Here is a 15,472-nt window from a genome sequence, read left to right as displayed (position 1 = left end):
CGCGCTGTCGTGACGTGTTATAACCGTGTAATAAGCGCGCTGTCGTGACGTGTTATAACCGTGTAATAAGCGCGCTGTCGTGACGTGTTATAACCGTGTAATAAGCGCGCTGTCGTGACGTGTTATAACCGTGTAATAAGCGCGCTGTCGTGACGTGTTATAACCGTGTAGTTATAACCGTGTAATAAGCGCGCTGTCGTGACGTGTTATAACCGTGTTATAAGCGCGCTGTCGTGACGTGTTATAACCGTGTAATAAGCGCGCTGTCGTGACGTGTTAAAACCATGTAATAAGCGCGCTGTCGTGACGTGTTATAACCGTGTAATAAGCGCGCTGTCGTGACGTGTTATAACCGTGTAATAAGCGCGCTGTCGTGACGTGTTATAACCGTGTAATAAGCGCGCTGTCCTGACGTGTTATAACCGTGTAATAAGCGCGCTGTCCTGACGTGTTATAACCGTGTAGTTATAACCGTGTAATAAGCGCGCTGTCGTGACGTGTTATAACCGTGTAATAAGCGCGCTGTCGTGACGTATTATAACCGTGTAATAAGCGCGCTGTCGTGATGTGTTATAACCGTGTAGTTATAACCGTGTAATAAGCGCGCTGTCGTGACGTGTTATAACCGTGTAGTTATAACCGTGTAATAAGCGCGCTGTCGTGACGTGTTATAACCGTGTAATAAGCGCGCTGTCGTGACGTGTTATAACCGTGTAGTTATAACCGTGTAATAAGCGCACTGTCGTGACGTGTTATAACCGTGTAATAAGCGCGCTGTCGTGACGTGTTATAACCGTGTAGTTATAACCGTGTAAAAAGCGCGCTGTCGTGACGTGTTATAACCGTGTAATAAGCGCACTGTCGTGACGTGTTATAACCGTGTAATAAGCGCGCTGTCGTGACGTGTTATAACCGTGTAATAAGCGCGCTGTCATGACGTGTTATAACCGTGTAGTTATAACCGTGTAATAAGCGCACTGTCGTGACGTGTTATAACCGTGTAGTTATAACCGTGTAATAAGCGCGCTGTCGTGACGTGTTATAACCGTGTAATAAGCGCGCTGTCGTGACGTGTTATAACCGTGTAATAAGCGCGCTGTCATGACGTGTTATAACCGTGTAGTTATAACCGTGTAATAAGCGCACTGTCGTGACGTGTTATAACCGTGTAGTTATAACCGTGTAATAAGCGCGCTGTCGTGACGTGTTATAACCGTGTAATAAGCGCGCTGTCGTGACGTGTTATAACCGTGTAATAAGCGCGCTGTCGTGACGTGTTATAACCGTGTAATAAGCGCGCTGTCATGACGTGTTATAACCATGTAGTTATAACCGTGTAATAAGCACGCTATCGTGACGTGTTATAACCGTGTAATAAGCGTGCTGTCGTGACGTGTTATAACCGTGTAATAAGCGCGCTGTCGTGACGTGTTATAACCGTGTAGTTATAACCGTGTAATAAGCGCGCTGTCGTGACGTGTTATAACCGTGTAATAAGCGCGCTGTCGTGACGTGTTATAACCGTGTAATAAGCGCGCTGTCGTGACGTGTTATAACCGTGTAATAAGCGTGCTGTCGTGATGTGTTATAACCGTGTAATAAGCGCGCTGTCGTGACGTGTTATAACCGTGTAGTTATAACCGTGTAATAAGCGCGCTGTCGTGACGTGTTATAACCATGTAATAAGCGCGCTGTCGTGACGTGTTATAACCGTGTAGTTATAACCGTGTAATAAGCGCGCTGTCGTGACGTGTTATAACCGTGTAATGAGCGCGCTGTCATGACGTGTTATAACCGTGTAGTTATAACCGTGTAATAAGCGCGCTGTCGTGATGTGTTATAACCGTGTAATAAGCGCGCTGTCGTGACGTGTTATAACCGTGTAGTTATAACCGTGTAATAAGCGCGCTGTCGTGACGTGTTATAACCGTGTAGTTATAACCGTGTAATAAGCGCGCTGTCGTGACGTGTTATAACCGTGTAGTTATAACCGTGTAATAAGCGCGCTGTCGTGACGTGTTATAACCGTGTAATAAGCGCGCTGTCGTGACGTGTTATAACCGTGTAATAAGCGCGCTGTCGTGACGTGTTAAAATCATGTAATAAGCGCGCTGTCGTGACGTGTTATAACCGTGTAATAAGCGCGCTGTCGTGACGTGTTATAACCGTGTAATAAGCGCGCTGTCGTGACGTGTTATAACCGTGTAATAAGCGCGCTGTCGTGACGTGTTATAACCGTGTAATAAGCGCGCTGTCGTGACTTGTTATAACCGTGTAGTTATAACCGTGTAATAAGCGCGCTGTCGTGACCACGCTGTCGTGACGTGTTATAACCGTGTAGTTATAACCGTGTAATAAGCGCGCTGTCGTGACGTGTTATAACCGTGTAATAAGCGCGCTGTCGTGACGTGTTATAACCGTGTAATAAGCGCGCTGTCGTGACGTGTTATAACCGTGTAATAAGCGCGCTGTCGTGACGTGTTATAACCGTGTAGTTATAACCGTGTAATAAGCGCGCTGTCGTGACGTGTTATAACCGTGTAATAAGCGCGCTGTCGTGACGTGTTATAACCGTGTAATAAGCGCGCTGTAGTGACGTGTTATAACCGTGTAATAAGCGCGCTGTCGTGATGTGTTATAACCATGTAGTTATAACCGTGTAATAAGCGCACTGTCGTGACGTGTTATAACCGTGTAATAAGCGCGCTGTCGTGACGAGTTATAACCGTGTTATAAATGCGCTGTCGTGACGTGTTATAACCATGTAATAAGCGCGCTGTCGTGACATGTTATAACCGTGTAATAAGCGCGCTGTCGTGACGTGTTATAACCATGTAATAAGCGCGCTGTCGTGACGTGTTATAACCGTGTAATAAGCGCGCTGTCGTGACGTGTTATAACCGTGTAATAAGCGCACTGTCATGACGTGTTATAACCGTGTAATAAGCGCGCTGTCGTGACGTGTTATAACCGTGTAGTTATAACCGTGTAATAAGCGCGCTGTCGTGACGTGTTATAACCGTGTAATAAGCGCGCTGTCGTGACGTGTTATAACCGTGTAATAAGCGCGCTGTCATGGCGTGTTATAACCGTGTAGTTATAACCGTGTAATAAGCACGCTATCTTGACGTGTTATAACCATGTAATAAGCGCGCTGTCGTGACGTGTTATAACCGTGTAATAAGCGCGCTGTCGTGACGTGTTATAACCGTGTAGTTATAACCGTGTAATAAGCGCGCTGTCGTGACGTGTTATAACCGTGTAGTTATAACCGTGTAATAAGCGCGCTGTCGTGACGTGTTATAACCGTGTAATAAGCGCGCTGTCGTAACGAGTTATAACCGTGTAATAAATGCGCTGTCGTGACGTGTTATAACCATGTAATAAGCGCGCTGTCGTGACATGTTATAACCGTGTAATAAGCGCGCTGTCGTGACGTGTTATAACCGTGTAATAAGCGCGCTGTCGTGACGTGTTATAACCGTGTAATAAGCGCGCTGTCGTGACGTGTTATAACCGTGTAATAAGCGTGCTGTCGTGATGTGTTATAACCGTGTAATAAGCGCGCTGTCGTGACGTGTTATAACCGTGTAGTTATAACCGTGTAATAAGCGCGCTGTCGTGACGTGTATTAACCGTGTAATAAGCGCGCTGTCGTGACGTGTTATAACCGTGTAATAAGCGCGCTGTCGTGACGTGTTATAACCGTGTAATAAGCGCGCTTTCGTGATGTGTTATAACCGTGTAATAAGCGCGCTGTCGTGACGTGTTATAACTGTGTAATAAGCGCGCTGTCGTGACGTGTTATAACCGTGTAGTTATAACCGTGTAATAAGCGCGCTGTCGTGACGTGTTATAACCGTGTAATAAGCGCGCTGTCGTGACGTGTTATAACCTTGTAGTTATAACCGTGTAATAAGCGCGCTGTCGTGACGTGTTATAACCGTGTAGTTATAACCGTGTAATAAGCGCGCTGTCGTGACGTGTTATAACCGTGTATTTATAACCGTTTAATAAGCGCGCTGTCGTGACGTGTTATAACCGTGTAATTAGCGCGCTGTCGTGACGTGTTATAACCGTGTAGTTATAACCGTGTAATAAGCGCGCTGTCGTGACGTGTTATAACCGTGTAATAAGCGCGCTGTCATGACGTGTTATAACCGTGTAGTTATAACCGTGTAATAAGCACGCTATCGTGACGTGTTATAACCGTGTAATAAGCGTGCTGTCGTGACGTGTTATAACCGTGTAATAAGCGCGCTGTCGTGACGTGTTATAACCGTGTAGTTATAACCGTGTAATAAGTGCGCTGTCGTGACGTGTTATAACCGTGTAGTTATAACCGTGTAATAAGCGCGCTGTCGTGAAGTGTTATAACCGTGTAATAAGCGCGCTGTCGTGACGTGTTATAACCGTGTAATAAGCGCGCTGTCGTGATGTGTTATAACCGTGTAATAAGCGCGCTGTCGTGACGTGTTATAACCGTGTAGTTATAACCGTGTAATAAGCGCGCTGTCGTGACGTGTTATAACCATGTAATAAGCGCGCTGTCGTGACGTGTTATAACCGTGTAGTTATAACCGTGTAATAAGCGCGCTGTCGTGACGTGTTATAACCGTGTAGTTATAACCGTTTAATAAGCGCGCTGTCGTGACGTGTTATAACCGTGTAATAAGCGCGCTGTCGTGACGTGTTATAACCGTGTAGTTATAACCGTGTAATAAGCGCGCTGTCGTGACGTGTTATAACCGTGTAATAAGCGCGCTGTCGTGACGTGTTATAACCGTGTAATAAGCGTGCTGTCGTGATGTTTTATAACCGTGTAATAAGCGCGCTGTCGTGACGTGTTATAACCGTGTAGTTATAACCGTGTAATAAGCGCGCTGTCCTGACGTGTTATAACCGTGTAATAAGCGCGCTGTCGTGACATGTTATAGCCGTGTAGTTATAACCGTGTAATAAGCGTGCTGTCGTGACGTGTTATAACCGTGTAGTTATAACCGTGTAATAAGCGCGCTGTCGTGACGTGTTATAACCGTGTAATAAGCGCGCTGTCGTGACGTGTTATAACCGTGTAATAAGCGCGCTGTCGTGACTTGTTATAACCGTGTAGTTATAACCGTGTAATAAGCGCGCTGTCGTGACCACGCTGTCGTGACGTGTTATAACCGTGTAGTTATAACCGTGTAATAAGCGCGCTGTCGTGACGTGTTATAACCGTGTAATAAGCGCGCTGTCGTGACGTGTTATAACCGTGTAATAAGCGCGCTGTCGTGACGTGTTATAACCGTGTAATAAGCGCGCTGTCGTGACGTGTTATAACCGTGTAGTTATAACCGTGTAATAAGCGCGCTGTAATGACGTGTTATAACCGTGTAATAAGCGCGCTGTCGTGACGTGTTATAACCGTGTAATAAGCGCGCTGTAGTGACGTGTTATAACCGTGTAATAAGCGCGCTGTCGTGATGTGTTATAACCATGTAGTTATAACCGTGTAATAAGCGCACTGTCGTGACGTGTTATAACCGTGTAATAAGCGCGCTGTCGTGACGAGTTATAACCGTGTAATAAATGCGCTGTCGTGACGTGTTATAACCATGTAATAAGCGCGCTGTCGTGACATGTTATAACCGTGTAATAAGCGCGCTGTCGTGACGTGTTATAACCATGTAATAAGCGCGCTGTCGTGACGTGTTATAACCGTGTAATAAGCGCGCTGTCGTGACGTGTTATAACCGTGTAATAAGCGCACTGTCATGACGTGTTATAACCGTGTAATAAGCGCGCTGTCGTGACGTGTTATAACCGTGTAGTTATAACCGTGTAATAAGCGCGCTGTCGTGACGTGTTATAACCGTGTAATAAGCGCGCTGTCGTGACGTGTTATAACCGTGTAATAAGTGCGCTGTCGTGACGTGTTATAACCGTGTAATAAGCGCACTGTCATGGCGTGTTATAACCGTGTAGTTATAACCGTGTAATAAGCACGCTATCTTGACGTGTTATAACCATGTAATAAGCGCGCTGTCGTGACGTGTTATAACCGTGTAATAAGCGCGCTGTCGTGACGTGTTATAACCGTGTAGTTATAACCGTGTAATAAGCGCGCTGTCGTGACGTGTTATAACCGTGTAGTTATAACCGTGTAATAAGCGCGCTGTCGTGACGTGTTATAACCGTGTAATAAGCGCGCTGTCGTGACGTGTTATAACCGTGTAATAAGCGCGCTGTCGTGACGTGTTATAACCGTGTAATAAGCGCGCTGTCGTGACGTGTTATAACCGTGTAATAAGCGTGCTGTCGTGATGTGTTATAACCGTGTAATAAGCGCGCTGTCGTGACGTGTTATAACCGTGTAGTTATAACCGTGTAATAAGCGCGCTGTCGTGACGTGTATTAACCGTGTAATAAGCGCGCTGTCGTGACGTGTTATAACCGTGTAATAAGCGCGCTGTCGTGACGTGTTATAACCGTGTAATAAGCGCGCTGTCGTGACGTGTTATAACCGTGTAGTTATAACCGTGTAATAAGCGCGCTGTCGTGACGTGTTATAACCGTGTAATAAGCGCGCTGTCGTGACGTGTTATAACCGTGTAGTTATAACCGTGTAATAAGCGCGCTGTCGTGACGTGTTATAACCGTGTAATAAGCGCGCTGTCGTGATGCGTTATAACCGTGTAATAAACACGCTGTCGTGACGTGTTATAACCGTGTAATAAGCGTGCTTTTGTGATGTGTTATAACCGTGTAATAAGCGCGCTGTCGTGACGTGTTATAACCGTGTAATAAGCGCGCTGTCGTGACGTGTTATAACTGTGTAATAAGCGCACTGTCGTGACGTGTTATAACCATGTAGTTATAACCGTGTAATAAGCGCTTTGTCGTGACGTGTTATAACCGTGTAATAAGCGCGCTGTCGCGACGTGTTATAACCGTGTAGTTATAACTGTGTAATAAGCGCGCTGTCGTGACGTGTTATGACCGTGTAATAAGCGCGCCGTCGTGACGTGTTATGACCGTGTAATAAGCGCGCCGTCGTGACGTGTTACGACCATGTAATAAGCGCGCCGTCGTGACGTGTTACGACCGTGTAATAAGCGCGCCGTCGTGACGTGTTACGACCGTGTAATAAGCGCGCCGCCGTGACGTGTTACGACCGTTTAATAAGCGCGCCGCCGTGACGTGTTACGACCGTGTAATAAGCGCGCCGTCGTGACGTGTTACGACCGTGTAATAAGCGCGCCGTCGTGACGTGTTATGACCGTGTAATAAGCGCGCCGTCGTGACGTGTTATAACCTCCTTAATAAAACAATTTCACACCTTTTCCATAACTGTCTTTGTTTTTTTTTTAGAAGCCCGCAAAGTTGCAATGTTTGGAACTCATTTTTCACTTTGGAGTTTTTCCCCACATGTGACATATCTACACGTTCATGGGACTCAGCACAACTCTGACATGAAAAAATTTTGGAGCTAGGATGTACGGTTATTGATTTATGACAATTTGTTTATTTTCATACTTTTTCCATTTTAGACTTCCATTTGACCCCCTTAACATGCTCCAAAACTCACCAAATTTGCCATGTATGTCATGGCTCGTGAACACTCTCATTCAATATCAAAATTAACTCCTTGGGTGCCAAAATGGACTCTGTAGCGCCACCTATGTACTAAAAAACACACAAAATCTGCCCTAGCGGCCAGTAGGAATGTCACAGAAACATGAAACAAATGTCAAAATGTTTGTCTGATTGAGCCCGACAAATCATACACTGACACTCATGAGCTAACTCCAACAGGAAGTTGGCAATCTGCCTTTGAAAGTTACTCTATGTTTCTGCAATTACTGCTTATTCATGTCAGGCTTTTGACATAAAAGCTATACCTCATTAAATTCCCACAAGTCTGCAGAATCCAAAAGTGAAAGAATTTTTCAGATACGACGTACGGTTATGGAATAATCGCGATTTTTTGAAGACTATGTTTAGTTTCACTTTTCACAATAACAAAATCCTTGTGAAAGTCTTACTGGTGGAGCTTTGACAGTGTCTATGTATAGTGCAGTGGTTACACTTCTTGCCTATTAAGCTAAAGGGCCCTGGTTCAAATCCCAGGTTGTCCAAGGATTTTTTTTTTTTTTTTTTTCCCCCCTCTTCTTTCCCCCCTCACATTTTAAAACACGTTTTGCTGCATTGTATAATTGATACTGGACATTTTTCACACATTACAAACTACATGGAGTACATTTTTTCAAAATAAAACCCTTATCAAAAATAATACATAATGTCTATTACATAACTTCTTTTCATTTTTATGACAAAACGCTCAACTGTTTGTACAATGTTTCTTCATTCAAAAGTACTCTTTCTCACAGACACACATGCTCACACAATAGGGTTTTTCCAAAATAAAAGCCTTAAATGTGATAAATCATCACTTTCATGCTCAATTATTCATACAATTTCAATTCGTTTTTCAAACTGATTCTTTCTCTCACATACAAAACAAATGCACATACACACAGTGGAGTTTCCAAAATAAAAGTTTCATTTAAAGGTGATGGTGGTTTCAGCAGAAGGTCGCTGGTGTTCTGTAGAGATGTAAGGAGGACGGACACTAAAGGGTGGGAACTGGTATCGGGACGGAGAGGTGTGAGTGGAGCTGAGGTGTGGACGGTCACGGGAGGCGGATCGCGGGGGAGGCGGAACGCCCGGTGCGAGGTCCCGCCCAATGCTGCTTGCAGCTTTAATTACAAGATGATGTGACATTTTTATTACATTTTGAACTTTTATTACATAATGGGAATTTATTACATAATGTGGCTGAACATGGCACTGATAAAAGTATTACTGTAAATGAATTTATTTATGATTTCACTCATTATTAGCTTTACATTATTGATATATTTGTATTTGTATTTCTGTGTCTGTATGTAGCACATACCTTTTATTTACATTGCACATTACAGGCACTTTAATCTCAACAAAAACAAACACACAGAAAACAATACATTACTCATTTTATCAAACTTTTATTTGAGGCATCTATTAGTCTGAAATCTGTCAGTGTACTGTTCATTCATTCACGCATTCATTCATTCGATGTTCAACTGCAAACAATGAAATTTGAACAAGCATTTTACAAAATAACACAAACAATAAAAGTATAACTGTAGAACAGTTTTACTTTAGGTAGCAGGCTGGGTAAAAAGCAAACAGCCAGGTGGCAGTAGACTGGGTAGAAACTGTATTCTAAACACCCAGGATTGAATGAACAGCAATGGTTTTGGGTCAATGAACATCAACAATTATGAAATGATGAATAAATCAATAAAGTCAATTGTTTTCTAAAAGATTTTTATTACAGTTAAATGGCTGAGGTGTCATAAATTGTAAGTCTTTTGGAGAAGAAAGAACTACACATGAAGAAAATTATAGTAAAATATTTTTTTCCTACAGTTGTCGTCTAGTTTGGAGTTTCTTCAGTCCAGATGGAGTTTCTTGTTTTGTTCATTTTGGCTGTATTTTATCATAAAACAATCTGAATATAATAATGAATTTTCAGTCAACGGTAAGCCAAGGTAAGCATTAAAATCTCATCAGCAAAGTTGGTTTATCAGGCAAAAAAAAGGGAGTTTTTTTTGTGGTCTAAATAAAACTTATGCCAAAAACACTGATTAGGTAATGCCAGTAAATGATTGAATGTCTTCTGAACGGAGTAGGAACACAACAGGAATTAGCTCTGAGCAACAAACATAAGTCTTTTTCACACATGCACTGCTAGAAGGAAATTCCATTTACAAACTGTCCTTGGATGTGATAATACACATGCAAACCAGGCATGCTTGACATCAAATGCATTTTACCCTCACAAGTATCTACTGCAAATCTGTATAACTATGCAGTGCATGTCAGAATAATTTATCCAGGTCTCTAAACGGCTTCAATTTGTTTGAGGTCACAGAGCTCAGCAAAGTCTCCAACAGAATAAAGCCAAAATCCAGCATACAGAGGCTGAGTGAATGTTGTCTGGATTCTGTGTAGAAGACTCATTGTTTCAGATACGCTGTAGAAGGACAAAATTCCAGCTCTGTGATCCAGGTACACTCCTATTCTGGAGGAAGGAGGATCCGAGCCAGGAATGCTGACATTATTGCACCAGAATTCATAGTTGGATTTGTTACAATGCAAGGCCCAAGACTTGTTACTGAGTCCAAATCTACATTCATCGGAGGATCCTTCTCTTCTAATATTCCTATAAGACACTGCTACGTAGAATCCCCATCCACTCCACTTCACCTCCCAGTAGCAGCGACCAGTTAGAGTCTCTCTGCTCAGAACTTGAGTCCAGTCGCTAAATCTTTCCGGATGATGAGAATAATCCTGTTGTTCTCTCATTAATTTTACCCTCCTGTTCCCCTCCGATAGTGCCAGTCGTGTGTTTGCTGTATTTGGATCCAAAGTAATTTCACAAGAGTATTCTAAGAATTCAGCTCTGGTTTTTGGCCCAGAATGTGACTCTGACAATAAAACATCCATCTGATTGACTGCTGGTGTGGTTTTTTTCCATTCCTCACTCAGAATATGCTGTAGTCTATCTCCAACCGCTGATACTGTCTCTAAAATCTCATCAATATACCACAGAGAATGGATTTTAATGCTAAGCACCTCTGAGGGTTCACAGAGTTTTTGTAAATGCGGATAATTTTGGAGAAAGTGGGTGTCATCCTGATGCACTGAGAGTTTCTCCAGCTCAGTATCCTTCCTCTTAAGCTCAGCGATCTCCTGTTCTAGCTTCTCTTGAAAGTCGTTGATTCGACTCAGATCAGTTTCCTGGTGGGATCTGATCTGCTGCTTCACACCAGACATTCTTTCCTGCATGAGACGAATCAGTTCGGTGAAGATCTTCTCACTTTTCTTCACCGCTTGATCAACAGACTGGCTGATCGCCTCTGCCTCTTGTTGAAGCACCATCACCTCCTTCTCTTTGTCTTGGATTCTCTCCTGGATTTTCTGTCGTCTCACCTCCAGCTCTTTCTGCCTCTCAGTCCTTTCTGCTGCAGCTGAAACTGTATCATGGCCTCTATGTTCATTGACACAACAAAGGTAACACATACACTGCTGATCAGTGTGACAAAACATTTTCATCACCTCACCATGGTGGGGGCAGATTCTCTCCTGGAGCTCCTCTGAGGGTTCGACCAGCGTATGTTTCCTTAATGAATCTGCATCATAATGAGGCTGAAGGTGTCTGTGGCAGTAAGACGCCTTACATTCCAGGCAGGACTTTTCAGCTTTCAGTTTTCTCCCAGTGCAAACATCACAGGCCACATCTTCAGGTCCAGCATAAAACTGATCATCTGGAGCAGCAGCAGTTGCAGATTCAACTCGGGTCTTGTTCAGCTCTTCCACTAAAACAGACAACATTGTATTTTTCACCAGAACAGGCCTTGGTCTGAAAGTTTCTCTGCACTGAGGGCATCTGATTATCTGTTGCCTGTCCTCTCCATTCCAGTAGTTTGTAATACAGGCCATGCAGTAGCTATGGCCACAGGGAATAGTGACCGGATCCTTGAGTAGATCCAAACAGATCGAACAGCACAAAGTTTTTTGGTCTATTTGAAAGCCTCTCTGATCCATTTCCCCCTACGGCAGCTGGATTTATGAGTTTCTCTTCCTCTGAGCAGAAACCAAACTCTCTTACTCTGCTTATCTGCATTGTGACTATCTCAGCATGTATCCATTCTCACATGTTGGTCACACCCCTGTCTTCACACCAGTAGAACACTGAGGGGGAGGGAACCAGGGAATATCTGCATTTTGTTTTTTAAAGGGACAGTTTGAGTTTCTTCACCTTCACAACATGGAGAAGTAAATTTTATGAACAGAGTGGATGATGCGGTGAATCAAAAGTATATATATACTCAGTGCCAATGAAAACGGAACACTTGAATGTGTTTCATTGTTCCTGAGCTGCATCAATATGTTTAAGTTTCACCTGTATAAGATAATCCCAGACAATTTCTTAACAACCTGAGATGGGTTGAGCTATTGTCACGCTTGAATGAACTTGTCTGCATTCATAAGACTTGTTTTTCTCATTGCTCAGCAATGAACTGCTCAACTCAAGGAATTGTGGTCAGTTAAGGAGTGGTCAAGTTCTGTATATAAAGGCAAGCTGAAAAGCACCAAAATCATTTGCAATAACTCAGCGATGCCTAGACTGACACGTGACCAAAGATGCCATGTTATGGGGCTCCTGGAGGCCAGAATCTCTGCTCGGCAGGTGGCGCGCCGTTTTGGATGCAATGTGTCCACCATAGTCAGGATGCAACAGAGGCATGAAGAAACTGGCTCAACTGCAGACAGACCTCACCCTGGACGAGCACGTGTGACCACGCCACAGCAGGATCGCTACATTGAGCTGTAGCACCTCCGGGACCGCTTTGTGACTTTTGGTTTTGGGGGTCCTTGAGTTTCTTTCTTTATCCTTATTTTTTGTCAACAAATTTGGATGTGATTTTTATTTTTATTGTATAGAAATGGCCTATGATTAATTCCAAAGCGCTTATGGAATTAAATCCTCATCGATTTAAAAAAATATAAGAATCTTCAAGTGTTGCGTTTTCATTGGCACTGAGTATATATGTATATATATATATATATATATATATATATATATATATATATATATATACATATACATATATATATATATGTATATGTGTGTGTGTATATATATATATATATATATATATATATATATATCGAAAAACAGACATACAAAATATACATATTAAACACTCAACACAGTTAGAACAGCAGTTTGTACAATTTGTACTAGATAATATTATCATTATGATAATTAAAAGAAATGTGGATAAATAAGTGCAAAAATGTTTCATGGGTTTTTACCCAGTGAAGGGCTGACTACTATGTGTTCATTGGAAATAATGTTATGAAATTTCCATACAACTTCAACCAGTTGTGGTCTCTGTGGCGTAATCCGGTTAATGCGTTTAGCACGTTCAGCTGTTAACCAAAAGGTTGGTGGATCAAACCCACCCAGGGATGACTGGTTCATTAATTGTAATACTTTATTAATCTCAGGGGAAAGTATTGTGTTGCAGTTGAGCTGTGCAAGTATAATTAAAGTAGTGGAAAAGTCTATCAACTAGAAATAAAAAAAAAAAATCTATCTATCTATCTATCTATCTATCTATCTATCTATATGTGTGTGTGTGTGTATATATATATATATATATATATATATATATATATATATATATATATATATATATATATATATATATGTTTAAATATACCGACATAAAATACACATATTAAACAGTCTACTAAACACAGTTAAAACAGCAATCTGTAGAGTATGTACTAGATAATATTATTATGATAGTTAAAAGAAATGTTTATAAATAAGTATGCAAAAATGTTTCATGGTTTTTACCCAGTGAAGGGCCTACTACTACGTGTTCATTGGAAATAATGTTGTGACCTCTCCATACAACTTCAATCAGTCATGTGGTCTCCGTGGCGCGTGATCAGGTTCAGCTGTCTCCCCTCTATCTCTTCGTCCAATCGTGAAAGAGTTCTCCGTTGTGAGAATGGACAACAGCCAATCAGGTTATGAGAAGACAATGGACCCGGTGTCAAACACTGGCCACTCACAGCTGCTTAATCCATTGTAAAACTGGATGACTACGAGCACCGATTTACGCACTCTGGAACAAAGTAAGTTGTTTATTCTTGATATGTTTACTTTATTGTCACTTGATCATGTAAAAGCTACGGTCTATCCGCATAAAAAGCGGGGTTTTCGAGTGTCAACTTAGGTTATATCGCGTTAGCATTAGCTAACAGTCGCTAATGCTAACGCTCTCTAAACTTTACGTCTTGTCCCTTCACTATGGCATTTCGTCATAATGTATGAATTAAACCCACCTTAAATACATGTCAACAATTGAGAGAGAATGATATTTCTGAGTTTTAAACAAGATTTTTTCTTTGGTTGTGTTTTTCCGGTTGTATGCTTCATATTGTTTATGCTAGTTGGATGCAGCCTCAGGCAACGGGCTCAAGCCAGCGATAATAGTGCTTAGAAATATGAGTTTACGAACAACATTTAATAGTTTAAAGTTGAGTTTGAAGAAAATGCAATGTTGGAGCTTATCATATTGCCATGGCATCATTTAGCTAGCAATAAGCTTTATTTGAATGCCAGTTAGTCATATCATTGAAAGGAATAGGGGAGGGAGAAAAACACTTTTTAATTGTAGCAGAGAGAGAGTTAAACTACAGTATATTAATGTAATGGGGTCAAATGAGGTGTGCCGTTGTGAGGTGAACATTACAGTAAAGATACAAGAGTTAAGTGTCAAACAGGATTTTACACATTATTTCTAGTTGAGTTCATTTTTAATACAAGCCCAATAACCCATAACTGAAAGAAATGTAATAATCCTTCATAGCAAGAAACCAGAACATCTATCAGGAATGATGCAGTAAGAAGTGCTCTGCAATCCTCCTTTACTAAACTGGAAAAGATATTATCACAGAACCTAAAATCCTACCTTAAAAATATGATATCAGAGATGGAGCACCTCAACATCAATCCAAACTATTTACAAAAATAATCAGTTTCACTGATTTATCACTGTCTGACTTAGCGGATAAAACATTTTATTGTCTAAGTTTTCTCTGAAAAGCAAAAAATCTGCATAACACTATCAAAGTGTTCTGTGGTTGACAATAAGCTGTTTACATGACATGCAAAAACATTTGAATATTAGGGTGCATGTAGATGTGCTCAATGATCAAAAAAGTTTCATCATCTGACATTCCTTTTTCATACAATCAATAAATGACTCTCAGTCTGAGTGTTCAGTCTGTTTATTTACACAGCAGCTACACAATTAATATGTCAACAATAAGATTTATGATCACAACATATAATAAGATGGAGATATGGAAATAAATAGTTTTTCTAGGAGCATTAATCTTAATCTGTCCACGTCGACTGAAGATGAATAAGGAACACCAACTGTTAGTCAATTAATGAGTCACTCAGAAGAAATTCAGCCTCCGTAACTAAGTTGATTAATCAGTTTTCAAGCAAACGTGCCAACATTTTAGTTGTAGCTTCTCAAACTTAAACATTTTGTACTTTTCTTAGATTTGAAAAGTTAAAAAAACGAATAAATGAAACAAGAAATTAACAGCAGACGGGAATTTTAACATTCACATGTCAAAATGATGAACAGCTCAGTACAGGCACTTTTTTCATAGAACACAGACTAATGTCCTAAAACAGGGGTGTTAAACATAGGGCACATGGGTCAAATCCTGCCAGAGTCCAACCATGGTAGGAATTTGTGAAATGCAAAAAATATACTGAAGATATTAATAATCAAGGGTGTCAGATTCATTTGACTTTAGGGATCACATACAGACCAATACA

The 15,472-nt window shown here is 41.5% G+C and overlaps 1 protein-coding gene across 1 annotated transcript; it reads right to left on the bottom strand.

The window, feature by feature from the left end:
• Positions 1 to 9,764: 9,764 nt before the first annotated feature.
• Positions 9,765 to 11,701, bottom strand: LOC115437748 (tripartite motif-containing protein 16-like). Its single transcript, XM_030161078.1, has one exon. It carries the CDS (start codon positions 11,635 to 11,637, stop codon positions 9,931 to 9,933), a length of 1,707 nt encoding a protein of 568 aa, XP_030016938.1. The 5' UTR covers positions 11,638 to 11,701; the 3' UTR covers positions 9,765 to 9,930.
• Positions 11,702 to 15,472: the final 3,771 nt, after the last annotated feature.

This window comes from Sphaeramia orbicularis, chromosome 17, assembly GCF_902148855.1.
Source record: "Sphaeramia orbicularis chromosome 17, fSphaOr1.1, whole genome shotgun sequence".
Classification (NCBI taxonomy): domain Eukaryota; kingdom Metazoa; phylum Chordata; class Actinopteri; order Kurtiformes; family Apogonidae; genus Sphaeramia; species Sphaeramia orbicularis.
Note: the sequence above shows the minus strand (reverse complement) of the source record. Positions and strands in the feature narration are given on the sequence as shown.

What these genes read in the sequence shown, in the direction of transcription:
- LOC115437748 (XM_030161078.1), bottom strand. Translation starts at nt 11,637, where the DNA reads ATGGATCAGAGAGGCTTTCAAATAGACCAAAAAACTTTGTGCTGTTCG.